The 27959-nt window shown below is 54.7% G+C and overlaps 1 protein-coding gene across 9 annotated transcripts in view; it reads right to left on the reverse strand.

Annotated features, from left to right (window-relative positions):
• Positions 1–27959, reverse strand: part of PLEKHA5 (pleckstrin homology domain containing A5) — a 159291-nt gene that overhangs the window by 101403 nt on the left and 29929 nt on the right. For all 9 annotated transcript variants that reach the window (XM_073650563.1, XM_073650561.1, XM_073650560.1 and 6 more), the window contains exon 3: positions 20057–20114. In XM_073650563.1, coding sequence (XP_073506664.1) covers positions 20057–20114 — 58 coding nt within the window. The remainder of the gene's footprint in view (positions 1–20056; positions 20115–27959) is intronic.

A 27959-nucleotide genomic window follows, 5' to 3' on the forward strand; every position in this document is an offset into this window, starting at 1 on the left:
AATAAAGCACCTGGTCCTGAAGCATCAGCAGCAGCAGGAGACGGACAAGCTGCTGCTACAGCAGATACGTCAACAGCAGCAGCAGCAGATGCAGCTTTTGGAGACTGCCATCCAAGGCTGACAGACCACCCCACCCCCAGGTCCGGCTGATGACTCCCATGGCCAGAAGGCAGTAAGACGTGCAATGCAACAAATGGCCCCGGGCGACGATATTAAGGCCTTTCTGACCGTTTATGAAAGGGTCGTCGAGAGGGAGAAACTTCCGCCAGAACAAGGGTCAGAGGTGCTGGCGCCATACCTGAACATACCTGAAGGCGTATTATGACTTGGCCTTGCAAGATGCCAGAGAGTATGGGAAGTTAAAAACAGATTCTGGCAGACTTGGGGGTGACGATGACTGTCCGGGCACAGCGGATCCACCACTGGGCGGTATCACCACGAGAAACCCCCTCGGTCCCGAATGTTTGACCTGTTGCACCTGGTCCAGAAGTGGCTGCAGCTGGAGTCCTCTACCCCGCCACAGATGGTAGAGCGAGTGGTGAAGGAAAGGTTTGTGCCCGCCCTACCAAGGCCCATACAGACTTGGGTGGCCCAAGGAGATCCCTAGAACGCCGATGAACTGATCGGACTGGTCGAGAGGTATCAGGGGGCTGAGGGTTCCTTGGGAAAGCAGCTCACTCCATACTGGGGTTCCCAATCGGGGGCAGAGGCCCAAAAGGGTGTGGGACGTCCAAGTTCCAAGGGGCGGGCGAGGTAATGCCAAAGGTCACTGCGGGAGACATTATATGTTGGAGGTGTCACGGCCCAGGCCATATAGCTGCCCCCTATCCTCCGAGCAGATGGACTGTAGCCTGGGACGCCACTGTTCCTACTATGCCTACCCCGCCTGGAGTGTGGACTATCAGCCCAGTGAGGAGCCACAGTCATGTCCCCTGACCATAAATGGGGTGTTGGTAGGAGGACTCTTGGACTCGGGGAGTTTGGTAACTCTGTTTAGGGCCACACTTCCCCGGGAAACACATGGGGGTACGCTGTATGGGTCCCTATAGGAGGAAGGTATTAGACCTGGCCCATTCTCATATCTTGGGTGGGCATCTGGGAGTAGACAAAACTCTGGAGCGGGTCCTGCAAAGGTTCTACTGGCCTGGATGTCACATAGTGAATTACTGCTGGTCCTGCCCCACCTATAAGATAGCTTCTCCCGTATCCCACTTACGAAGCCCTCTAGTGCCATTGCCTATTATAGAGGTCCCGTTTGACCGGGTTGCCATGGACCTTGTCAGGCCCCTGGACTATGCAACTCGGTATCCAGAGGTGGTACCACTGAGAATCTCCGCCAGGAGTATGGCCAGAGAGCTTGGGCATATTTTCTCCCGGACGGACCTGCCAAAGGAGATCCTGACGAACATGGGAACTCCTTCTATGTCTAAGATGATGAGGGAGTTAGGTAAAGCTCTCCAGATTACCGTCTGTATACCACCCGCAGACGGACGGCCTGGTGCAGAGATTCAACATGACCTTGAAGTCTATGCTGAATTAGGTCGTGGAGAAGGATAGGCGAGACTGGCATTGCCTACTCCCCCAGAGCACTACAAGATTCTCACTGTTTGAGCTGCTATATGGATGGCACCCTCGGGGACTTCTGGATATAGCGAAGGAGACCTGGGAAGCAGAGGTTTCACCCCACCGGAGCTTATCGAGCATGTGGCCCAGATGCAGGACCATATCGAGAAGGTATCGAGAACCTCCTACAGGCACAAGAAGCCCAGGCGAGGGTCTACAATCAGGCCGCAAGCCTGAGACAATTCAGCTCTGGACACCAGGTCTTAGTATTAGTACCCATGGTCGAAAATAAATTTCTGGCCAAGTGGTAAGGGCCGCGAGAAGTTAAGTGAAGTCAATAATAAAATCCACCAGCCAGGAAGAAGAAAGCCGTACCAGATCTACCACATCTAACTTGATTAAGCCGTGGCGGTACAGGGAACAGGTAGAAGCTACGTGACTGGGGGGCCAAACCTGACGCCAGGGTCGAGGATGTCACAGTGCGGAGACACTATCCCCAGCCCAAAAACAACAGTGCCGAGAAACTGCTGCAGAGAAACCAAGACCTGTTCTCAGAGTTGCCCGGATGTACGCAGGTTGTGGAGCATGAGATCCTGACGGAACCGCATGTATGGGTGAACCAGAGACCATATCGAATCCCCGGAGCCCACCGCGAGGTGATGTCCAAGGAGGTGCGGAGAATGTTGAGCCTGGGCGTCATCAAGGAATCTAAGAGCGGCTGGTCCAGCCCCACTGTTCTTGTACCGAAGCCGGACGGAGAACGGCACTTCTGTACCAATTACAGGTGTCTAAGTTTGACGCCTATCCGATGCCCTGGGTCGATGAACTTGCACCTGGCAGGCCCTAGGCTTTTACTATCACTACCCTGGACCTAACAAAGGGGTACTGGCAGATCCTCCTGTGTCAAGGAGAAGGCGGCTTTCTCTACACCTGATGGGTGTTTGCAGTCCACCAGGATGCCGTTCAGACTACAGGGAGCCCCAGCTACCTTCCAGAGGGCCATGGACCGGATCCTGGCCTCATACAATTAGTATGCCACCGATCACCTGGACAACATCATGATCTTCAGCCCAGATAGGGGAAGTCACCTGGAGAAGGTCCAGGCAGTACTGGAGGCACTGAGAAAGGTCGGGTTTATCATAAACCCCAAAACATACGCCATAGGAAAAGAAGAGGCAAAAATACTTGGGCTAGATCGTTGGAAGGGGCGAAATAAAGCCACAACTGAACAAAATGGACACAATGCAGAATTGCCCGCAACCGGCCTCCAAGAAGCAGGTTCAGGCGTTTCTGGAATACTATCGGCGATTGCGGCACCCCTGACCGACCTGCGTAAAAGTACCAAGACGGCGATGGCCAAGAGGTCGTCTGCGGCAGAGGAGGTGTTCCAGGAATTGTGTAACCAGCCCGTCTTGATAGCGCCTGACTTCAATAAAGAGTTTGTGGTCCAGACGGACGCCTCAGAGGTCAGCATAGGAGCGGTCTTATCCCAAGAAGTAAATGGGGAGGAACATTCTATCCTGTATCTAAGCAGAACTATGCCATTGTGGAAAAAAAGAGGGCCTCGCCATCAAGAGGGCAACTGACACCCTGAGATACTAATTATTAGGCCGGAAGTTCAGGCTAGTGTCAGACCATGCTGCCCTGAGATGGATGAGGGAAAGGATGGGGTAGAATGCCCGGGTGACTAGGCTAGGTTGTTTCTAGCACTCCAGGACTTTAGTTTTTCGGTAGAGAACAGGCCCGGAAAACAAAACTAACACAGATGCCCTGTCCAGACTTCCATGTTTCGTAAGTGAAGGTGCCAAAACCCCTGGCTTTGGGCAGAGGGGGGGGATATGTGACTAAGTGACTGAGTGTCGGAGGGGAGATATGTTTCTCTGAGGCTGTTAGCTTCAGTGATGTTAAACATGTAAGTTTCTCCTGCATAGTAGGTGCAGAGAGGGTTAAACAGCCATCTAAAAAGGGCATGTTATATAGGTGGATGGCTGTAGTGCGGGCGGGAGTCATTCACCATATCTCCACCCCAGGGCGGGGTCTGGGCTGTAAATAGCCGGCCTTGACACTCAGTTGTGCAGTGTGTGGAGCTCCAGAGAAAGAGGAGCTGGTGTTTGTGCTAAGCTGGACCGTGTGCTCCTGCTGACCCCGAGAGGCCGGACCTCCGCCGAAGTAAGGACTGTCTGCACCTTTTTCCTTCCTTTTATGCCAGAAGGACCACGTTTATGTTTTGCACTTGGCCGTGGTTTATGCTGCTTCCTACAATAAACCACCAAGTCATTTAAAGAGACAGTGTCCTGTATCTACCTCCAAGTGCAGCAGAGCGAGTGACTCTACCACAATACACAGTGACTGCACCAGCAGAATAGTGAGTGCAGCTCTGGAGTATAATACAGGATATAACTCAGGATCAGTAATGTAATGTATGTACACAGTGACTGCACCAGCAGAATAGTGAGTGCAGCTCTGGAGTATAATACAGGCGGTAACAATTCTTTGGCTTTCTGTTAGTGATATTTTGATAACGGAGCATTTAGTCGCCTGTTCAGCTTCTAGTCCCTCAGTTACAATCAGTAAGACATCATACACTCAGACCTTCAGAACCTGTTGGGATTTGTAGGTGGAAAGACAGGTTCAGCATTACCATAATATGAATTAGCAGATATCTGAGCTGCTGTAATACGCCTCAGCTTCCTGTAGATGGCGCCATTAGCAGAGAAATCTGTAGATACTGAGGGTTCACTGCGGGACAGACACTCGCTGCTATGGAGGATTCATGTATCTGTGCAGTCACAGAACAGCGACCGGGAGGAGAGGAGACAACGCAGAGCGAGAGGGGCCGAGAGCGAGAGGGGCCGAGAGCGAGAGGGGCCGAGAGCGAGAGGGGCCGAGAGCGAGAGGGGCCGAGAGCGAGAGGGGCCGAGAGCGAGAGGGGCCGAGAGCGAGAGGGGCCGAGAGCGACCAAGATACATCATTATACGCATAAAGAAAAGTAAATCCTGTCAGCATCCGGTGACCGCCCGTCGCCCCCATCATCGGCATCCGGTGACCGCCCGTCGCCCCCATCATCGGCATCCGGTGACCGCCCGTCGCCCCCATCATCGGCATCCGGTGACCGCCCGTCGCCCCCATCATCGGCATCCGGTGACCGCCCGTCGCCCCCATCATCGGCATCCGGTGACCGCCCGTCGCCCCCATCATCGGCATCCGGTGACCGCCCGTCGCCCCCATCATCGGCATCCGGTGACCGCCCGTCGCCCCCATCATCGGCATCCGGTGACCGCCCGTCGCCCCCATCATCGGCATCCGGTGACCGCCCGTCGCCCCCATCATCGGCATCCGGTGACCGCCCGTCGCCCCCATCATCGGCATCCGGTGACCGCCCGTCGCCCCCATCATCGGCATCCGGTGACCGCCCGTCGCCCCCATCATCGGCATCCGGTGACCGCCCGTCGCCCCCATCATCGGCATCCGGTGACCGCCCGTCGCCCCCATCATCCGCATCCGGTGACCGCCCGTAGCCCCCATCATCCGGTGACCGCCCGTCGCCCCCATCATCCGCATCCGGTGACCGCCCGTCGCCCCCATCATCCGCATCCGGTGACCGCCCGTCGCCCCCATCATCAGCATCCGGTGACCGCCCGTCGCCCCCATCATCGGCATCCGGTGACCGCCCGTCGCCCCCATCATCGGCATCCGGTGACCGCCCGTCGCCCCCATCATCGGCATCCGGTGACCGCCCGTCGCCCCCATCATCGGCATCCGGTGACCGCCCGTCGCCCCCATCATCCGCATCCGGTGACCGCCCGTCGCCCCCATCATCCGCATCCGGTGACCGCCCGTAGCCCCCATCATCCGGTGACCGCCCGTCGCCCCCATCATCCGCATCCGGTGACCGCCCGTCGCCCCCATCATCCGCATCCGGTGACCGCCCGTCGCCCCCATCATCAGCATCCGGTGACCGCCCGTCGCCCCCATCATCAGCATCCGGTGACCGCCCGTCGAACACATCATCAGTATCCGGTGACCGCCCGTCGCCCACATCAACAGCATCCGGAGACCACCCGTCGCCCCCATCATCAGCATCCGGTTTCCGCCCACTGCCCCCATCATCAGCATCCGGTTTGCGCCCGTCGCCCCCATCATCAGCATCCGGTGACCGCCCGTCGCCCCCATCAGCATCCGGTGACCGCCCGTCGCCCCCATCATCAGCATCCGGTGACCGCCCGTCGCCCCCATCATCAGCATCCGGTGACCGCCCGTCGCCCCCATCATCAGCATCCGGTGACCGCCCGTCGCCCCCATCATCAGCATCCGGTGACCGCCCGTCGCCCCCATCATCAGCATCCGGTGACCGCCCACAGCCCCCTCTGAGACAAGGCCCGCAGACTACACACCCACCAGGAAGCGGGCGGCAGGTGATGGTGGGAGAATGGGCCAGAGAGCTGTGCCTACAGGCGATGCCGATCACTTCATACATCTGAGCGCTGCTCTGGGGGAGGCCGCAGCGCGGCTGGAGGAGAGGAGCCGCCGTCCTTCACCGTCCTCCCCGAGCTGCGGCACATTAATAGTCTGGATGCATTGTACGTCTCATTACAGAGCTGCAAACACTAATACCATGAGAGCGCCGCGGCCGCCGACCACTAACCAGGCAGGAATTAGTCGATCAATGCTCCAGCGAGAGGGCGAAAACTGCAGTGACCTTCACACTCCAGCACCAAGCCAAGGACGAAGCCCCCAGAGGTGCAGAGACCCCAGAAGTCAGACACTGCCGCCACCTCATGTCCTGCACCAATTCATCACAATAGACTGATGCACACCAATCAGAACGGGACACAGAGACATGGCGAGATCCTGCCTGTAGCCACCACTAGGGGGAGCTCCCTGTATACAGAGATACATGATAAGATCCTGTCTGCAGTCACCACTAGGGGGAGCACCCTGTATACAGAGATACATGATAAGATCCTGTCTGCAGCCACCACTAGGGGGAGCTCCCTGTATACAGAGATACATGATAAGATCCTGTCTGCAGTCACCACTAGGGGGAGCTCCCTGTATTCAGAGATACATGATAAGATTCTGCCTGTAGCCACCACTAGGGGGAGCTCCCTGTATTCAGAGATACATGATAAGATTCTGTCTGCAGCCACCACTAGGGGGAGCTCCCTGTATACAGAGATACATGATAAGATTCTGTCTGCAGCCACCACTAGGGGGAGCTCCCTGTATTCAGAGATACATGATAAGATTCTGTCTGCTGCCACCACTAGGGGGAGCTCCCTGTATACAGAGATACATGATAAGATTCTGTCTGCAGCCACCACTAGGGGGAGCTCCCTGTATACAGAGATACATGATAAGATTCTCTCTGCAGCCACCACTAGGGGGAGCTCCCCGTATACAGAGATACAGGATAAGATTCTCTCTGCAGTCACCACTAGGGGGAGCTCCCTGTATACAGAGATACATGATAAGATTCTGTCTGCAGTCACCACTAGGGGGAGCTCCCTGTATACAGAGATACATGATAAGATTCTGTCTGCAGTCACCACTAGGGGGAGCTCCCTGTATACAGAGATACATGATAAGATTCTGTCTGCAGCCACCACTGGGGGGAGCTCCCTGTATACAGAGATACATGATAAGATTCTGTCTGCAGTCACCACTGGGGGGAGCTCCCTGTATACAGAGATACATGATAAGATTCTGTCTGCAGTCACCACTAGGGGGAGCTCCCTGTATACAGAGATACATGATAAGATACTGTCTGCAGTCACCACTAGGGGGAGCTCCCTGCATACAGAGATACATGATAAGATACTGTCTGCAGTCACCACTAGGGGGAGCTCCCTGCATACAGAGATACATGATAAGATCCTGACCACAGTCACTACTAGGGGGAGCTCCCTGTATACAGAGATACATGATAAGATACTGTCTGCAGTCACCACTAGGGGGGGCTCCCTGCATACAGAGATACATGATAAGATCCTGACCACAGTCACTACTAGGGGGAGCTCCCTGTATACAGAGATACATGATAAGATACTGTCTGCAGTCACCACTAGGGGGGGCTCCCTGCATACAGAGATACATGATAAGATCCTGACCACAGTCACTACTAGGGGGAGCTCCCAGTATACAGAGATACATGATAAGAGTCTGTCTGCAGCCACCACTAGGGGGAGCTCCCTGTATATAGAGAAACATGATAAGATACTGTCTGTAGCCTCCACTAGGGGGAGCTCCCTGTATACAGAGATACATGATAAGATCCTGTCTGTAGCCACCACTAGGTGGAGCTCCCTGTATACACAGATACATGATAAGATTCTGTCTGCTGCCACCACTAGGGGGAGCTCCCTGTATACAGAGATACATGATAAGATTCTCTCTGCAGTCACCACTAGGGGGAGCTCCCTGTATACAGAGATACATGATAAGATTCTGTCTGCAGCCACCACTAGGGGGAGCTCCCTGTATACAGAGATACAGGATAATATCCTGTCTGCATCCACCACTAGGGGGAGCTCCCTGTATACAGAGATACATGATAAGATTCTGTCTGCAGCCACCACTAGGGGGAGCTCCCTGTATACAGAGATACATGATAAGATCCTGTCTGCAGCCACCACTAGGGGGAGCTCCCTGTATATAGAGATGCATGATAAGATCCTGTCTGCAGCCACCACTAGGGGGAGCTCCCTGTATACAGAGATACATGATAAGATCCTGTCTGCAGCCACCACTAGGGGGAGCTCCCTGTATACAGAGATACATGATAAGATTCTGTCTGCAGCCACCACTAGGGGGAGCTCCCTGTATACAGAGATACATGATAAGATCCTGTCTGTAGCCACCACTAGGGGGAGCTCCCTGTATACAGAGATACATGATAAGATCCTGTCTGCAGCCACCACTAGGGGGAGCTCCCTGTATACAGAGATACATGATAAGATCCTGTCTGCAGCCACCACTAGGGGGAGCACCCTGTATACAGAGATACATGATAAGATCCTGTCTGCAGTCACCACTAGGGGGAGCACCCTGTATACAGAGATACATGATAAGATCCTGTCTGCAGTCACCACTAGGGGGAGCTCCCTGTATACAGAGATACATGATAAGATCCTGTCTGCAGCCACCACTAGGGGGAGCACCCTGTATACAGAGATACATGATAAGATCCTGTCTGCAGTCACCACTAGGGGGAGCACCCTGTATACAGAGATACATGATAAGATCCTGTCTGCAGCCACCACTAGGGGGAGCACCCTGTATACAGAGATACATGATAAGATCCTGTCTGCAGTCACCACTAGGGGGAGCTCCCTGTATACAGAGATACATGATAAGATTCTGTCTGCAGCCACCACTAGGGGGAGCTCCCTGTATACAGAGATACATGATAAGATTCTGTCTGCAGCCACCACTAGGGGGAGCTCCCTGTATACAGAAAAACATGATAAGATCCTGTCTGCAGCTACCACTAGGGGGAGCTCCCTGTATACAGAGATACATGATAAGATCCTGTCTGCAGCCACCACTAGGGGGAGCTCCCTGTATACAGAGATACATGATAAGATCCTGTCTGCAGCCACCGCTAGGGGGAGCCCCCTGCACACAGAGATACATAAGATAAGATCCTGTCTGCTGCCACCACTAGGAGGAGCTCCCTGTATACAGAGATACATGATGAGATCCTGTCTGCAGCCACCACTAGAGGGAGCTCCCTGTATACAGAGATACATGATAAGATCCTGTCTGCAGCCACCACTAGGGGGAGCTCCCTGTATACAGAGGTACATGATAAGATCCTGTCTGCAGCCTCCACTAGGGCGAGCTCCCTGTATACAGAGATATATGATAAGATCCTGTCTGCAGTCACCACTAGGGGGAGCTCCCTGTATACTGAGATACATGATAAGATCCTGTCTGCAGCCACCACTAGGGGGAGCTCCCTGTATACAGAGATACATGATAAGATCCTGTCTGCAGTCACCACTAGGGGGAGCTCCCTGTATACTGAGATACATGATAAGATCCTGTCTGCAGCCACCACTAGGGGGAGCTCCCTGTATACAGAGATACATGATAAGATTCTGTCTGCAGCCACCACTAGGGGGAGCTCCCTGTATACAGAGATATATGATAAGATCCTGTCTGCAGCCTCCACTAGGGATAGCTCCATGCATACAGAGATACATGATAAGATCCTGTCTGCAGCCACCACTAGGGGGAGCTCCCTGTATACAGAGATACATGATAAGATCCTGTCTGTAGCCTCCACTAGGGGGAGCTCCCTGTATACAGAGATACATAAGATAAGATCCTGTCTGCTGCCACCACTAGGAGGAGCTCCCTGTATACAGAGATACATGATGAGATCCTATCTGCAGCCACCACTAGAGGGAGCTCCCTGTATACAGAGATACATGATAAGATCCTGTCTGCAGCCACCACTAGGGGGAGCTCCCTGTATACAGAGGTACATGATAAGATCCTGTCTGCAGCCTCCACTAGGGCGAGCTCCCTGTATACAGAGATATATGATAAGATCCTGTCTGCAGTCACCACTAGGGGGAGCTCCCTGTATACTGAGATACATGATAAGATCCTGTCTGCAGCCACCACTAGGGGGAGCTCCCTGTATACTGAGATACATGATAAGATCCTGTCTGCAGTCACCACTAGGGGGAGCTCCCTGTATACTGAGATACATGATAAGATCCTGTCTGCAGCCACCACTAGGGGGAGCTCCCTGTATACAGAGATACATGATAAGATTCTGTCTGCAGCCACCACTAGGGGGAGCTCCCTGTATACAGAGATATATGATAAGATCCTGTCTGCAGCCTCCACTAGGGGGAGCTCCCTGTATACAGAGATACATGACAAGATCCTGTCTGCAGCCACCACTAGGGGGAGCTCCCTGTATACAGAGATACATGATAAGATCCTGTCTGTAGCCTCCACTAGGGGGAGCTCCCTGTATACAGAGATACATGATAAGATCCTGTCTGCAGCCTCCACTAGGGGGAGCTCCCTGTATACAGAGATACATGATAAGATCCTGTCTGCAGCCTCCACTAGGGGGAGCTCCCTGTATACAGAGATACATGATAAGATCCTGTCTGCAGCCTCCACTAGGGGGAGCTACCTGTATACAGAGATACATGATAAGATCCTGTCTGCAGCCACCACTAGGGGGAGCTACCTGTATACAGAGATACATGATAAGATCCTGTCTGCAGCCACCACTAGGGGGAGCTTCCTGTATACAGAGATACATGATAAGATTCTGTCTGCAGCCTCCACTAGGGGGAGCTCCCTGTATACAGAGATACATGATAAGATCCTGTCTGCAGCCACCACTAGGGGGAGCTCCCTGTATACAGAGATACATGATAAGATTCTGTCTGCAGCCACCACTAGGGGGAGTTCCCTGCATACAGAGATACATGATGAGATCCTGTCTGCAGCCACCACTAGGGGGAGCTCCCTGTATACAGAGATACATGATAAGATCCTGTCTGCAGTCACCACTAGGGGGAGCTCCCTGTATACAGAGATACATGATAAGATTCTGTCTTCAGTCACCACTAGGGGGAGCTCCCTGTATGCAGAGATACAGGATTAGTGACAGATGTGGACCCCATGTTACGACCTCACACCCCTCCCCCTCGATTACACACAGGGGATTAGTTGCCTGTAACATCGTCACATGCAGGGACGTTTTGGGCCAGTTATACACAGTGGTCCCGGTAAGTGACATTGGGGGCCACGATCCCACCCTTGTGGTCATTAATCACCATGGGGATACCAGGGAGGAGGAGGAGGAGCGGTACTGGGGACACAGTGAATTATCTGACACCGGAGATCTCAGTGATCCCGTCACATCGGCTTTATCTACGCTTCTACTAATCCGGGCAAAGAACAACAACGGCGCCCTCCGCAGTCGTGTCCCTGCAGCCACAGAGAGGGGGAGGAGCGCGGCTGATAAGAGGGGTTAAAGAAACACTAGAAATAAGGATGCAAAGGATCCTCAGTACAAGAAAGGAGGGGGCGGAGCATGACCAAGATACCGTGTCTAAACGCGTGCCCCGCCCCCTTCAGTCCCTGACACAGAGTTTGTTTCCTGGAGTGTTCCTTTAACAATATATTACGGCCCAGCAGCAGACGCGCACTGACGTGAGAGCAGGGAGCGCGAGACATTTATCCTGGAGGATGGAGCGTCCCGTGGGAGCGGTGACCCTGTGAGCTATCAGCGCGCGGCGACACCTCGGAGCCTGGGAACCGGAAGCAAGAGAAAAAGAAGAATCCTAAGCATGAGTGGGACCGGCGAGGGGGCACACGCCGCACCCCCGGCGGGAACCGGCGAGAGGGCACACGCCGCACCCCCGGCGGGAACCGGCGAGAGGGCACACGCCGCACCCCCGGCGGGAACCGGCGAGAGGGCACACGCCGCACCCCCGGCGGGAACCGGCGAGAGGGCACACGCCGCACCCCCGGAGGGAACCGGCGAGAGGGCACACACCAGCCCAGGAAGAAGCGAGGAGGAGGGGGGCGGGCCACGCGGCGCAGGATAACTTGAGGAGCGGCGTCATGCCCATGGACTCGGGACGTAGGGATCAACCCGGAGCAGACATCTGGAGGCCTCCGTCCTCTCCGCAAAGCTTCTCCGACATGCAGGAACCTGACGAGATTACTCAGCACAGAATTGAGCCGCAGCCTCCCTGAGTCACGTCCTCCTCCTCCAGGAGATGAAAACACCGAGACCAGAGAAAACAGAGGGAACCAGGTGTCAGAAAACCAGAGGAACAAGAGAAACCAGCAAAGACCCTCAGCCCCAATCCAGGAGAGGAGACCGACACCCCTCCCACCCCCCCAACAGGAGGCAACCCCGGAGAAAATGCGGTTCCCCCCACAAACACTTCCCCCGTACAGTCAGACCCCCCCACACACACACACACACTTCCCCGTGCCGTCCCCACACACACACTTCCCCGTGCCGTCCCCACACACACACACTTCCCCGTGCCGTCCCCACACACACACACTTCCCCGTGCCGTCCCCACACACACACACTTCCCCGTGCCGTCCCCACACACACACACTTCCCCGTGCCGTCCCCACACACACACACTTCCCCGTGCCGTCCCCACGCACACACACTTCCCCGTGCCGTCCCCACGCACACACACTTCCCCGTGCCGTCCCCACGCACACACACTTCCCCGTGCCGTCCCCACGCACACACTTCCCCGTGCCGTCCCCACGCACACACTTCCCCGTGCCGTCCCCACGCACACACTTCCCCGTGCCGTCCCCACGCACACACTTCCCCGTGCCGTCCCCACGCACACACTTCCCCGTGCCGTCCCCCACGCACACACTTCCCCGTGCCGTCCCCCACGCACACACTTCCCCGTGCCGTCCCCCACGCACACACTTCCCCGTGCCGTCCCCCACGCACACACTTCCCCGTGCCGTCCCCCACGCACACACTTCCCCGTGCCGTCCCCCACGCACACTTCCCCGTGCCGTCCCCCACGCACACTTCCCCGTGCCGTCCCCCACGCACACTTCCCCGTGCCGTCCCCCACGCACACTTCCCCGTGCCGTCCCCCACGCACACTTCCCCGTGCCGTCCCCCACGCACACTTCCCCGTGCCGTCCCCCACGCACACTTCCCCGTACCGTCCCCCACGCACACTTCCCCGTACCGTCCCCCACGCACACTTCCCCGTACCGTCCCCCACGCACACTTCCCCGTACCGTCCCCCACGCACACTTCCCCGTACCGTCCCCCACGCACACTTCCCCGTACCGTCCCCCACGCACACTTCCCCGTACCGTCCCCCACGCACACTTCCCCGTACCGTCCCCCACACACACTTCCCCGTACCGTCCCCCACACACACTTCCCCGTACCGTCCCCCACACACACTTCCCCGTACCGTCCCCCACACACACTTCCCCGTACCGTCCCCCACACACACTTCCCCGTACCGTCCCCCACACACACTTCCCCGTACCGTCCCCCACACACACTTCCCCGTACCGTCCCCCACACACACTTCCCCGTACCGTCCCCCACACACACTTCCCCGTACCGTCCCCCACACACACTTCCCCGTACCGTCCCACACACACACTTCCCCGTACCGTCCCACACACACACTTCCCCGTACCGTCCCACACACACACTTCCCCGTACCGTCCCACACACACACTTCCCCGTACCGTCCCACACACACACTTCCCCGTACCGTCCCACACACACACTTCCCCGTACCGTCCCACACACACACTTCCCCGTACCGTCCCACACACACACTTCCCCGTACCGTCCCCACACACACTTCCCCGTACCGTCCCACACACACACTTCCCCGTACCGTCCCACACACACACTTCCCCGTACCGTCCCACACACACACTTCCCCGTACCGTCCCACACACACACTTCCCCGTACCGTCCCACACACACACTTCCCCGTACCGTCCCACACACACACTTCCCCGTACCGTCCCCACACACACTTCCCCGTACCGTCCCACACACACACTTCCCCGTACCGTCCCCACACACACTTCCCCGTACCGTCCCCCACACACACTTCCCCGTACCGTCCCACACACACACTTCCCCGTACAGTCCCACACACACACTTCCCCGTACAGTCCCACACACACACTTCCCCGTACCGTCCCCACACACACTTCCCCGTACCGTCCCACACACACACTTCCCCGTACCGTCCCCACACACACTTCCCCGTACCGTCCCCCACACACACTTCCCCGTACCGTCCCACACACACACTTCCCCGTACCGTCCCCACACACACTTCCCCGTACCGTCCCACACACACACTTCCCCGTACAGTCCCACACACACACTTCCCCGTACAGTCCCACACACACACTTCCCCGTACAGTCCCACACACACTTCCCCGTACCGTCCCACACACACTTCCCCCTATAGCCCGCCTTCCCCAGCCACCCCACTCCCATACACACACTTCCCGATACAGTCCCCCCCACACACTTCACCCTATAGCCCGCCGTCCCCAGCCACCCCACCCCCATACAGCACCCTCCCCCTCGCTACCAACCAGACAGAGGAGACCAGATTTACTGCAGCATAACGAGATCCTTAAAGGGCCGGCATCCATTAGGACCAGATTCCCACGTCAGCAACTGGTGCTGCCCAGCTGAGGGTTTGATGCAGTGTATAAGTGCAGGTAGAGGGAATCCAAGCCGACATGAGCACAAACCCTCAGCTGAGAGCAGGACAAGGTACATGGGGGTCACAACAAAACTCCGGGGTCCAATCGCAGGAGAGAGAAGGAAGAGCAAAGGGAAAGTGGAGAAAGTTTCAGAAACTCTTTCTACAAAGCAGGAAACAAATCACATCAGACCCCGAGGAAGAGAAATCACATGTGGAGGCCGAGACCATCCCCCCGGGGAGGACGGACCCCGAATCAGCCGAAACCACGGGAGAAAGTAACTCCTGACATCCCATAATGTGATCAGTGTGTGACCCCACGTGTCTGTATGTATCCTGACATCCCATAATGTGATCAGTGTATGGCCCCACGTGTCTGTATGTATCCTGACATCCCATAATGTGATCAGTGTATGACCCCACGTGTCTGTATGTATCCTGACATCCCATAATGTGCTCAGTGTATGGCCCCACGTGTCTGTATGTATCCTGACATCCCATAATGTGATCAATGTATGACCCCACGTGTCTGTATGTATCCTGACATCCCATAATGTGCTCAGTGTATGGCCCCACGTGTCTGTATGTATCCTGACATCCCATAATGTGATCAGTGTATGACCCCACGTGTCTGTATGTATCCTGACATCCCATAATGTGATCAGTGTATGACCCCACGTGTCTGTATGTATCCTGACATCCCATAATGTGATCAGTGTATGACCCGTGTCTGTATGTATCCTGACATCCCATAATGTGATCAGTAGTGTATGACCCCACGTGTCTGTATGTATCCTGACATCCCATAATGTGATCAGTAGTGTATGACCCCACGTGTCTGTATGTATCCTGACATCCCATAATGTGATCAGTAGTGTATGACCCCACGTGTCTGTATGTATCCTGACATCCCATAATGTGATCAGTAGTGTATGGCCCCACGTGTCTGTATGTATCCTGACATCCCATAATGTGATCAGTGTATGGCCCCACGTGTCTGTATGTATCCTGACATCCCATAATGTGATCAGTGTATGGCCCCACGTGTCTGTATGTATCCTGACATCCCATAATATGATCAGTGTATGACCCCACGTGTCTGTATGTATCCTGACATCCCATAATGTGATCAGTGTATGACCCCACGTGTCTGTATGTATCCTGACATCCCATAATATGATCAGTGTATGACCCCACATGTCTGTATGTATCCTGACATCCCATAATGTGATCAGTGTATGACCCCACGTGTCTGTATGTATCCTGACATCCCATAATGTGATCAGTAGTGTATGACCCCACGTGTCTGTATGTATCCTGACATCCCATAATGTGATCAGTGTATGGTCCCACGTGTCTGTATGTATCCTGACATCCCATAATGTGATCAGTGTATGGCCCCAAGTGTCTGTATGTATCCTGACATCCCATAATGTGATCAGTAGTGTATGACCCCACGTGTCTGTATGTATCCTGACATCCCATAATGTGATCAGTGTGTGACCCCACGTGTCTGTATGTATCCTGACATCCCATAATGTGCTCAGTGTGTGACCCCACGTGTCTGTATGTATCCTGACATCCCATAATGTGCTCAGTGTATGACCCCACGTGTCTGTATGTATCCTGACATCCCATAATGTGATCAGTGTGTGACCCCACGTGTCTGTATGTATCCTGACATCCCATAATGTGCTCAGTGTGTGACCCCACGTGTCTGTATGTATCCTGACATCCCATAATGTGATCAGTGTGACCCCACGTGTCTGTATGTATCCTGACATCCCATAATGTGATCAGTGTATGACCCCACGTGTCTGTATGTATCCTGACATCCCATAATGTGATCAGCGTGTATGACCCCACGTGTCTGTATGTATCCTGACATCCCATAATGTGATCAGTAGTGTATGACCCCACGTGTCTGTATGTATCCTGACATCCCATAATGTGATCAGTAGTGTATGTATCCTGACATCTCATAATGTGATCAGTGTGACCCCACGTGTCTGTATGCATCCTGACATCCCATAATGTGCTCAGTGTATGACCCCACGTGTCTGTATGTATCCTGACATCCCATAATGTGATCAGTGCATGGCCCCACGTGTATTTATGTATCCTGACATCCCATAATGTGATCAGTGTATGGCCCCACGTGTATTTATGTATCCTGACATCCCATAATGTGATCAGTAGTGTATGACCCCACGTGTCTGTATGTGTCCTGACATCCCATAATGTGATCAGTGTGACCCCACGTGTCTGTATGTATCCTGACATCCCATAATGTGATCAGTAGTGTATGACCCCACGTGTCTGTATGTATCCTGACATCCCATAATGTGATCAGTGTATGACCACACGTGTCTGTATGTGTCCTGATATCCCATAATGTGATCAGTGTGACCCCACATGTCTGTGCCCGGCCTCCCGGAGGAGCTGGACATCATGTGCACCCCGTATGTCGGCAGTTCTGGGTCTGTGCCCGGCCTCCCGGAGGAGCTGGACATCATGTGCACCCCGTATGTCGGCAGCTCTGGGTCTGTGCCCGGCCTCCCGGAGGAGCTGGACGTCATGTGCACCCCGTATGTCTGCAGCTCTGGGTCTGTGCCCGGCCTCCCGGAGGAGCTGGACATCATGTGCACCCCGTATGTCGGCAGTTCTGCGTCTGTGCCCGGCCTCCCGGAGGAGCTGGACGTCATGTGCACCCCGTATGTCGGCAGCTCTGGGTCTGTGCCCGGCCTCCCGGGGGAGCTGGACGTCATGTGCACCCCGTATGTCTGCAGCTCTGGGTCTGTGCCCGGCCTCCCGGAGGAGCTGGATGTCATGTGCACCCCGTATGTCGGCAGCTCTGGGTCTGTGCCCGGCCTCCCGGAGGAGCTGGACGTCATGTGCTCCCCGTATGTCTGCAGCTCTGGGTCTGTGCCCGGCCTCCCGGAGGAGCTGGACATCATGTGCTCCCCGTATGTCGGCATTTCTGGGTCTGTGCCCTGCCTCCCGGAGGAGCTGGACGTCATGTGCACCCCATATGTCGGCAGCTCTGGGTCTGTGCCCGGCCTCCCGAAGGAGCTGGACATCATGTGCACCCCGTATGTCTGCAGCTCTGGGTCTGTGCCCGGCCTCCCGGAGGAGCTGGACATCATGTGCTTCCCGTATGTCTGCAGCTCTGGGTCTGTGCCCGGCCTCCCGGAGGAGCTGGACGTCATGTGCACCCCGTATGTCGGCAGCTCTAGGTCTGTGCCCGGCCTCCCGGAGGAGCTATACGTCATGTGCACCCCGTATGTCGGCAGCTCTGGGTCTGTGCCCGGCCTCCCGGAGGAGCTGGACGTCATGTGCACCCCGTATGTCGGCAGCTCTGGGTCTGTGCCCGGCCTCCCGGAGGAGCTGGACGTCATGTGCACCCCGTATGTCGGCAGCTCTGGATCTGTGCCCGGACTCCTGGAGGAGCTGGACGTCATGTGCTCCCCGTAAGTCGGCAGTTCTGGGTCTGTGCCCGGCCTCCCGGAGGAGCTGGACATCATGTGCACCCCGTATGTCGGCAGTTCTGGGTCTGTGCCCGGCCTCCTGGAGGAGCTGGACATCATGTGCACCCCGTATGTCGGCAGTTCTGGGTCTGTGCCCGGCCTCCTGGAGGAGCTGGACATCATGTGCACCCCATATGTCGGCAGTTCTGGGTCTGTGCCCGGCCTCCCGGAGGAGCTGGACGTCATGTGCACCCCCGTATGTCGGCAGTTCTGGGTCTGTGCCCGGCCTCCCGGAGGAGCTGGACGTCATGTGCACCCCGTATGTCGGCAGTTCTGGGTCTGTGCCCGGCCTCCTGGAGGAGCTGGACGTCATGTGCACCCCGTATATCGGCAGTTCTGGGTCTGTGCCCGGCCTCCCGGAGGAGCTGGACGTCATGTGCACCCCCGTATGTCGGCAGTTCTGGGTCTGTGCCCGGCCTCCTGGAGGAGCTGGACATCATGTGCACCCCGTATGTCGGCAGTTCTGGGTCTGTGCCCGGCCTCCTGGAGGAGCTGGACATCATGTGCACCCCATATGTCGGCAGTTCTGGGTCTGTGCCCGGCCTCCCGGAGGAGCTGGACGTCATGTGCACCCCCGTATGTCGGCAGTTCTGGGTCTGTGCCCGGCCTCCCGGAGGAGCTGGACATCATGTGCACCCCGTATGTCGGCAGTTCTGGGTCTGTGCCCGGCCTCCTGGAGGAGCTGGACGTCATGTGCACCCCGTATATCGGCAGTTCTGGGTCTGTGCCCGGCCTCCCGGAGGAGCTGGACGTCATGTGCACCCCCGTATGTCGGCAGTTCTGGGTCTGTGCCCGGCCTCCTGGAGGAGCTGGACGTCATGTGCACCCCCGTATGTCGGCAGCTCTGGGTCTGTGCCCGGCCTCCCGGAGGAGCTGGACATCATGTGCACCCCGTATGTCGGCAGTTCTGGGTCTGTGCCCGGCCTCCCGGAGGAGCTGGACGTCATGTGCACCCCCGTATGTCGGCAGTTCTGGGTCTGTGCCCGGCCTCCCGGAGGAGCTGGACGTCATGTGCACACCGTATGTCGGCAGTTCTGGGTCTGTGCCCGGCCTCCCGGAGGAGCTGGACGTCATGTGCACACCGTATGTCAGCAGTTCTGGGTCTGTGCCCGGCCTCCCGGAGGAGCTGGACGTCATGTGCACCCCGTATGTCGGCAGTTCTGGGTCTGTGCCCGGCCTCCTGGAGGAGCTGGACGTCATGTGCACCCCGTATGTCGGCAGTTCTGGGTCTGTGCCCGGCCTCCCGGAGGAGCTGGACGTCATGTGCACCCCGTATGTCGGCAGTTCTGGGTCTGTGCCCGGCCTCCTGGAGGAGCTGGACGTCATGTGCACCCCGTATATCGGCAGTTCTGGGTCTGTGCCCGGCCTCCCGGAGGAGCTGGACGTCATGTGCACCCCCGTATGTCGGCAGTTCTGGGTCTGTGCCCGGCCTCCTGGAGGAGCTGGACGTCATGTGCACCCCCGTATGTCGGCAGTTCTGGCTCCAGTTACAGGTGGTAACAAGGACAAGAAAAAAACAGGGACCAATGGGATCGTTGGGCCGTTTCTCTGCAGAGCCGCTGGGCACAATTGCCTCTGTTTCCTAATTAGTTACCAAGACCTTACCGTGTCCAGGACATGAATGAGCAGAGTTTACGGAAGAGAGATCCAGGCCATACCCAGAAGAGATGCTGACACTACAGGGGGCGCCAATGGCACCAAGATGGTAGAGAATAGCAAAAAGCACTTACTTGATGTAGTATCGGGCACCTTCAAACGTGTACGCCTCTTCCCAGCCGGTGGGCAAATCTGGAAGCAAAAAAGTCATCAGACCACAAAGCTGTATATTCTGTATCAGTCTGGGGGTGCGGGGCAGATGGAGGGGGTACAATGATGAGTGAGGATACAGTCAGTCTACAACACTGTATATTGTGTATCAGTCTGGGGGTGCGGGGCAGATGGAAGGGGTACAATGATGAGCGAGGATACAGGCAGTCTACAACGCTGTATATTGTGTATCAGTCTGGGGGTGCGGGGCAGATGGAGGGGGTACAATGATGAGCGAGGATACAGTCAGTCCACAACACTGTATATTGTGTATCAGTCTGGGGGTGCGGGGCAGATGGAGGGGGTACAATGATGAGCGAGGATACAGGCAGTCTACAACACTGTATATTGTGTATCAGTCTGGGGGTGCGGGGCAGATGGAAGGGGTACAATGATGAGCGAGGATACAGGCAGTCTACAACGCTGTATATTGTGTATCAGTCTGGGGGTGTGGGGCAGATGGAGGGGGTACAATGATGAGCGAGGATACAGTCAGTCCACAACACTGTATATTGTGTATCAGTCTGGGGGTGCGGGGCAGATGGAGGGGGTACAATGATGAGGGAGGATACAGTCAGTCCACAACACTGTATATTGTGTATCAGTCTGGGGGTGCGGGGAAGATGGAGGGGGTACAATGATGAGCGAGGATACAGTCAGTCCACAACACTGTATATTGTGTATCAGTCTGGGGGTGCGGGGCAGATGGAGGGGGTACAATGATGAGGGAGGATACAGTCAGTCTACAACGCTGTATATTCTGTATCAGTCTGGGGGTGCGGGGAAGATGGAAGGGGTACAATGATGAGCGAGGATACAGTCAGTCTACAATACTGTATATTCTGTATCAGTCTGGGGCAGGTGGGGGCAGATGGAGGGGGTACAATGATGAGTGAGGATACAGTCAGTCTACAACACTGTATATTCTGTATCAGTCTGGGGGTGTGGGGCAGATGGAGGGGGTACAATGATGAGCGAGGGTACAGTCAGCCCACAACACTGTATATTCAGTATCAGTGTCCGGGGCAGGTGGGGGCAGATGGAGGGGGTACAATGATGAGCGAGGGTACAGTCAGCCCACAACACTGTATATTCAGTATCAGTGTCCGGGGCAGGTGGGGGCAGATGGAGGGGGTACAATGATGAGCGAGGGTACAGTCAGCCCACAACACTGTATATTCAGTATCAGTGTCCGGGGCAGGTGGGGGCAGATGGAGGGGGTACAATGATGAGCGAGGGTACAGTCAGCCCACAACACTGTATATTCAGTATCAGTGTCCGGGGCAGGTGGGGGCATACATGTGCACAGCCCACAATGCTGTATATTCATTATCAGTGTGCAGGGGGTATAGGTACATTCAATGCACAGTGCTATATATTCAGTATCAGTGTCCGGAGCATATGGAGGAGGTATAGGTACAGTCGGCCCACAATGCTGTATATTCAGTATCAGCATCCAGGGGTCTTGGGCAGGTGGGGGGTATAGGTACAGTCGGCCCACAATGCAGTATATTTTCTATCAGTATCCGGGGGTCTGGGGCAGGTGGGGGGTATAGGTACAGTCGGCCCACAATGCTGTATATTCAGTATCAATGCCTGGGGCAGGTGGGGGGGTATAGGTACAGTCTGTCCACAGTGCTGTATATTCAGTATCAGTGTCTGGGCCAGGTGGGGGGTACAGGTACAGTCGGCCCACTATGTTGTATATTCAGTATTAGTATCCGGGGGTCTGGGGCAGGTGGGGGGTACAGGTACAGTCGGCCCACAATGCTGTATATTCAGTACTAGATGGTGGCCCGATTCAAACGCATGGGGTATTCTAGAATATGTATGCGGCCGACCGCGACCAATCAGCAGAGGTGTTTAAATTTGGCTACAATACTGCTGATTGGTCGCGGCCGGCGACCGCGACCAATCAGCAGAGCGATGCAGAGCGGGGTTTAAATTTGGCGCCAAAATTGCTGATTAGTCGCGGCTGACGGCCGCGACCAATCAGCAGAGCGTTGTTTAAATTTTGCGCCAAGCTCGCCGATTGGTTGCGGCTGGCGTCCGCGACCAATTAGCACAGCAGTGTTTAAATGTGGCGGCAAGATCGGTGATTGGTTGCGGTCGCTATTTAAATGTGGCGCACAAATCGGTGATTGGTCGTGGGCAGCGGCCGCGACCAATCAGCAGAGCGGTATTTAACTTTAGCGCGAAGGTCACTGATTGGTCGCGTGCGGAGAGCGCGACCAATCAGAGAATCGTATTGGTGAGGAGCGGGGAGCGGAATCGTATTGGTGAGGACCGGGGAGAGGCGCTGCCTGTGCGGCTACTTCCACTGCGAGAAGCCGGGACATGAGCGGGCGCTCGCAGCAGAAGTATCCCGACCCGCAGCGCCGCTCCCCGGTCCTCCCTTCACACCCTAGCCACTGATTGTCCCCACAGTATCCGCATGGTGTTCCGGACATTTGTGTTAAAAATTACTGATTGGTCGTTGGCGCTGCCCGCGACCAATCACCAATTTGGGCGCCAAATTTAAATATTGGACGCGACCAATCACCGATCTTGGCTCCACATTTAAACACCGCTCTGCTGATTGGTCGCGGCCGCTGCCCGCGACCAATCACCGATTTGGGCGCCACATTTAAATAGCGTCCGCGACCGATCAGTACAGTGGTGTTTAAATGTGGAGCTAAGATCGGTGATTGGTCGCGGCCGATATTTAAATTTGACGCCGAAATCGGTGATTGGTCGCGGGCAATGCTCTGCTGGAATTGTAGACCATTCTTCTTTGGCAAACTGCTCCAGGTCCCTGATATTTGAAGGGTGCCTTCTCCAAACTGCCACTGTGAGATCTCTCCACAGGTGTTCTATGGGATTCAGGTCTGGACTCATTGCTGGCCACCTTAGAAGTCTCCAGTGCTTTCTCTCACACCATTTTATAGTGCTTTTGGAAGTGTGTTTTGGGTCATTGTCCTGCTGGAAGACCCATGACCTCTGAGGGAGACCCAGCTTTCTCACACTGGGCCCTACATTATGCTGCAAAATTTGTTGGTAGTCTTCAGACTTCATAATGCCATGCACACGGTCAAGCAGTCCAGTGCCAGAGGCAGCAAAGCAACCCCAAAACATCAGGGAACCTCCGCCATGTTTGACTGTAGGGACCGTGTTCTTTTCTTTGAATGCCTCTTTTTTTTTCCTGTACTCTCTATGTTGATGCTTTTTCCCAAAAAGCTCTACTTTTGTCTCATCTGACCAGAGAACATTCTTCCAAAACGTTTTAGGCTTTCTCAGGTAAGTTTTGGCAAACTCCAGCCTGGCTTTTTTATGTCTCGGGGTAAGAAGTGGGGTCTTCCTGGGTATCCTACCATACAGTCCCTTTTCATTCAGACGTCGACGGATAGTACGGGTTGACACTGTTGTACCTTCGGACTGCAGGGCAGCTTGAACTTGTTTGGATGTTAGTCGAGGTTAGTCGAGGTTCTTTATCCACCAATCTTGCGTTGAAATCTCTCATCAGGTTTTCTTTTCCGTCCACATCTAGGGAGGTTAGCCACAGTGCCATGGGCTTTACACTTCTTGATGACACTGCGCACGGAAGACACAGGAACATTCAGGTCTTTGGAGATGGACTTGTAGCCTTGAGATTGCTCATGCTTCCTCACAATTTGGTTTCTCAAGTCCTCAGACAGTTCTTTGGTCTTCTTTCTATTCTCCATGCTCAATGTGGTCACACAAGGACACAGGACAGAGGTTGAGTCAACTTTAATCCATGTTAACTGGCTGCAAGTGTGATTTAGTTATTGCCAACACCTGTTAGGTGCCACAGGTAAGTTACAGGCGCTGTTAATTACACCAATTACAGAAGCAGCACAGGATTTTTCAAACAGTGCCAATACTTTTGTCCACCCCCTTTTTCAGGTTTGGTGTGGAATTATATCCTATTTGGCTTTAGGACAATTCGTTTTGTGTTTTTTTTCATTGAAGACAAATTAAATGAAGATAATAAGACCAAAGAATTTGTGATTGCAATCATTTTCAGGAAGAAACTGGGTATTATCTGACAGAATTGCAGGGGTGCCAATACTTTTGGCCAGCACTGTATATTCTGTATCAGTGGCCAATAGTCTGGGGCAGGCGAATGGGAGGTAAAGGTACAGTCGACCCACAATGCTGTATATTTGATATTAGGGTCTGGGGCGGCAGGGAATATAGTACAGTCGGTCCACAATGCAGCATATTTCGTACCAGTGTCTGAGGCAGGCGGAGGGTATAGATACAGTCGGCCCACAATGCTGTATATTCAGTATCAGTGTCGGGGGCAGGTGAGCGGTATAGATACAGTCAGCCCACAATGCTGTATATTCAGTATCATAGTCTGGGGCAGGTGGGGGGGGGATAGATACAGTCAGCCCACAATGCTGTATATTCAGTATCATAGTCTGGGGCAGGTGGGGGGGGGATAGATACAGTCGGTCCACAATGCTGTATATTCAGTATCAGAGTCTGGGGCAGGTGGGGGGGATAGATACAGTCGGTCCACAATGCTGTATATTCAGTATCAGTGTCGGGGGCAGGTGAGCGGTATAGATACAGTCGGCCCACAATGCTGTATATTCAGTATCAGTGTCGGGGGCAGGTGAGCGGTATAGATACAGTCGGCCCACAATGCTGTATATTCAGTATCAGAGTCTGGGGCAGGTGGGGGGGTATAGATACAGTCGGTCCACAATGCTGTATATTCAGTATCAGAGTCTGGGGCAGGTGGGGGGGTATAGATACAGTCGGCCCACAATGCTGTATATTCAGTATCAGTGTCCGGAGCAGGTGAGCGGTATAGATACAGTCGGTCCACAATGCTGTATATTCAGTATCAGAGTCCGGGGCAGGTGGGGGGGGTATAGATACAGTAGGTCCACAATGCTTTATATTCAGTATCAGTGTCCGAAGCAGGTGAGCGGTATAGATACAGTCGGTCCACAATGCTTTATATTCAGTATCAGTGTCCGGAGCAGGTGAGCGGTATAGATACAGTCGGTCCACAATGCTGTATATTCAGTATCAGTGTCCGGAGCAGGTGAGCGGTATAGATACAGTCGGCCCACAATGCTGTATATTCAGTATCAGAGTCCGGGGCAGGTGAGCGGTATAGATACAGTCGGTCCACAATGCTGTATATTCAGTATCAGAGTCTGGGGCAGGTGAGCGGAATAGATACAGTCGGTCCACAATGCTGTATATTCAGTATCACAGTCTGGGGCAGGTGAGCGGTATAGATACAGTCGGCCCACAATGCTGTATATTTGGTATCAGAGTCTGGGGCAGGTGAGCGGTATAGATACAGTCGGCCCACAATGCTGTATATTTGGTATCAGTGTCCGGGGCAGGTGGGGGGGGATAGATACAGTCGGTCCACAATGCTGTATATTCAGTATCAGAGTCTGGGGCAGGTGAGCGGTATAGATACAGTCGGTCCACAATGCTGTATATTCAGTATCACAGTCTGGGGCAGGTGAGCGGTATAGATACAGTTGGCCCACAATGCTGTATATTTGGTATCAGAGTCTGGGGCAGGTGAGCGGTATAGATACAGTCGGCCCACAATGCTGTATATTTGGTATCAGTGTCCGGGGCAGGTGGGGGGGGATAGATACAGTCGGTCCACAATGCTGTATATTCAGTATCAGAGTCTGGGGCAGGTGAGCGGTATAGATACAGTCGGCCCACAATGCTGTATATTTGGTATCAGTGTCCGGGGCAGGTGGGGGGGGATAGATACAGTCGGTCCACAATGCTGTATATTCAGTATCAGAGTCTGGGGCAGGTGAGCGGAATAGATACAGTCGGTCCACAATGCTGTATATTCAGTATCACAGTCTGGGGCAGGTGAGCGGTATAGATACAGTCGGCCCACAATGCTGTATATTTGGTATCAGAGTCTGGGGCAGGTGAGCGGTATAGATACAGTCGGCCCACAATGCTGTATATTTGGTATCAGTGTCCGGGGCAGGTGGGGGGGGATAGATACAGTCGGTCCACAATGCTGTATATTCAGTATCAGAGTCTGGGGCAGGTGAGCGGTATAGATACAGTCGGTCCACAATGCTGTATATTCAGTATCACAGTCTGGGGCAGGTGAGCGGTATAGATACAGTTGGCCCACAATGCTGTATATTTGGTATCAGAGTCTGGGGCAGGTGAGCGGTATAGATACAGTCGGTCCACAATGCTGTATATTCAGTATCAGAGTCCGGAGCAGGTGAGCGGTATAGATACAGTCGGTCCACAATGCTTTATATTCAGTATCAGAGTCCGGGGCAGGTGGGGGGGGGATAGATACAGTCGGTACACAATGCTTTATATTCAGTATCCGTGTCCGGAGCAGGTGAGCGGTATAGATACATTCGGTCCACAATGCTGTATCTATATATATAATCGTCTTATCCCATCCGTCCGTCCAGGAAATCCTGCATCGCTGATTGGTCCGGCCGCGGCCAATCAGCGACGCGGGATTTCAGAAAAAGATGGCGGCCATTAGTGGCTCATCTGCAGGACGGAGCTCAGCGGCAATGCAGCCGGGAGATGAGGCGGCGCGAGGCACTCATCTCCCGGTCGCTAGCAGCAGAAGGACCAAGACCGGCGGAAAGTGTCAAGGGAGGACCGGGGAACGGCGCTGCCGGTTGGGATACTTCAGCTGCGAGCAGCCACTCATCTCCCGCAGCGCCGCTCCCCGTTCCTCACTAATACAATTCGCTGATTGGTCGCAGCCTCCTGCCGTGACCAGTGATCTTGGCGCAAAATTTCAACACCGCTGTGCTGATTGGTCGCAGCCGCTGCCCGCGACCAATCAGCTATCTTGGAGCCACATTTAAACACTGCTTTGCTGATTGGTCGCGGTTGCCGGGCGCGACTAATCAGCATTATTGGCGCCAAATTTAAACACCGCTCTGCTGATCTGGCGGTCGCGACCAATCAGCATTATTGGCGCCAAATTTAAACCCAGCTCTGCTGATTTGTTGCGACCGCAGGCCGCGACCAATCAGCATTATTGGGGCCAAATTTAAACCCCGCTCTGCTGATTAGTCGCAACCGCCGGCCGTGACCAATCAACGATATTGGCGCCAAATTTAAACACTGCTTTGCTGACTGGTCGCGGTCGCGACTAATCAGCGATTTTGGCACCAAATTTAAACACGCTCTCCAGTCCTCACTAACACGGTTCGCTGATTGGTCGCGGCCGCCGCCTGCGAACAGTCACCTGTATCGCTACCCAATTTAAACACCGCTTTGATGATTGGTCGCGGCTGGCAACCGCGACCAATCAGCGCTTTTGGCACCAAATTTAAACGCCGCTCTGCTGATTGCGCCCGGTCGGCAGCATACATATTCTAGAATACCCGATGCGTTAGAATCGGGCCACCATCTAGTATTGAATATCAGTGTCCGGGGATCTGGGGCAGGTGGGGGGTATAGGTACAGTCGGTCCACAATGCTTTATATTCAGTGTCCGGGGCAGGTGGCGGGTATAGATACAGTCGGTCCACAATGCTGTATATTAAGTATCAGTGTCGGGGTAGGTGGGGGGGTATAGGTACAGTCGGTCCACAATGCTGTATATTAAGTATCAGTGTCGGGGGCAGGTGGGGGGGGGGGTATAGGCACAGTCGGTCCACAATGCTGTATATTAAGTATCAGTGTCGGGGGTAGGTGGGGGGGTATAGGCACAGTCGGTCCACATCGCTGTATATTAAGTATCAGTGTCGGGGGCAGGTGGGGGGGGTATAGGCACAGTCGGTCCACAATGCTGTATATTAAGTATCAGTGTCGGGGGCAGGTGGGGGGGGG

The sequence above is a fragment of the Phyllobates terribilis genome, unplaced genomic scaffold (genome assembly GCF_046119375.1).
Source record: "Phyllobates terribilis strain yellow unplaced genomic scaffold, ASM4611937v1 Scaffold_10__3_contigs__length_209671492, whole genome shotgun sequence".
Taxonomy (NCBI): Eukaryota; Metazoa; Chordata; class Amphibia; order Anura; family Dendrobatidae; genus Phyllobates; species Phyllobates terribilis.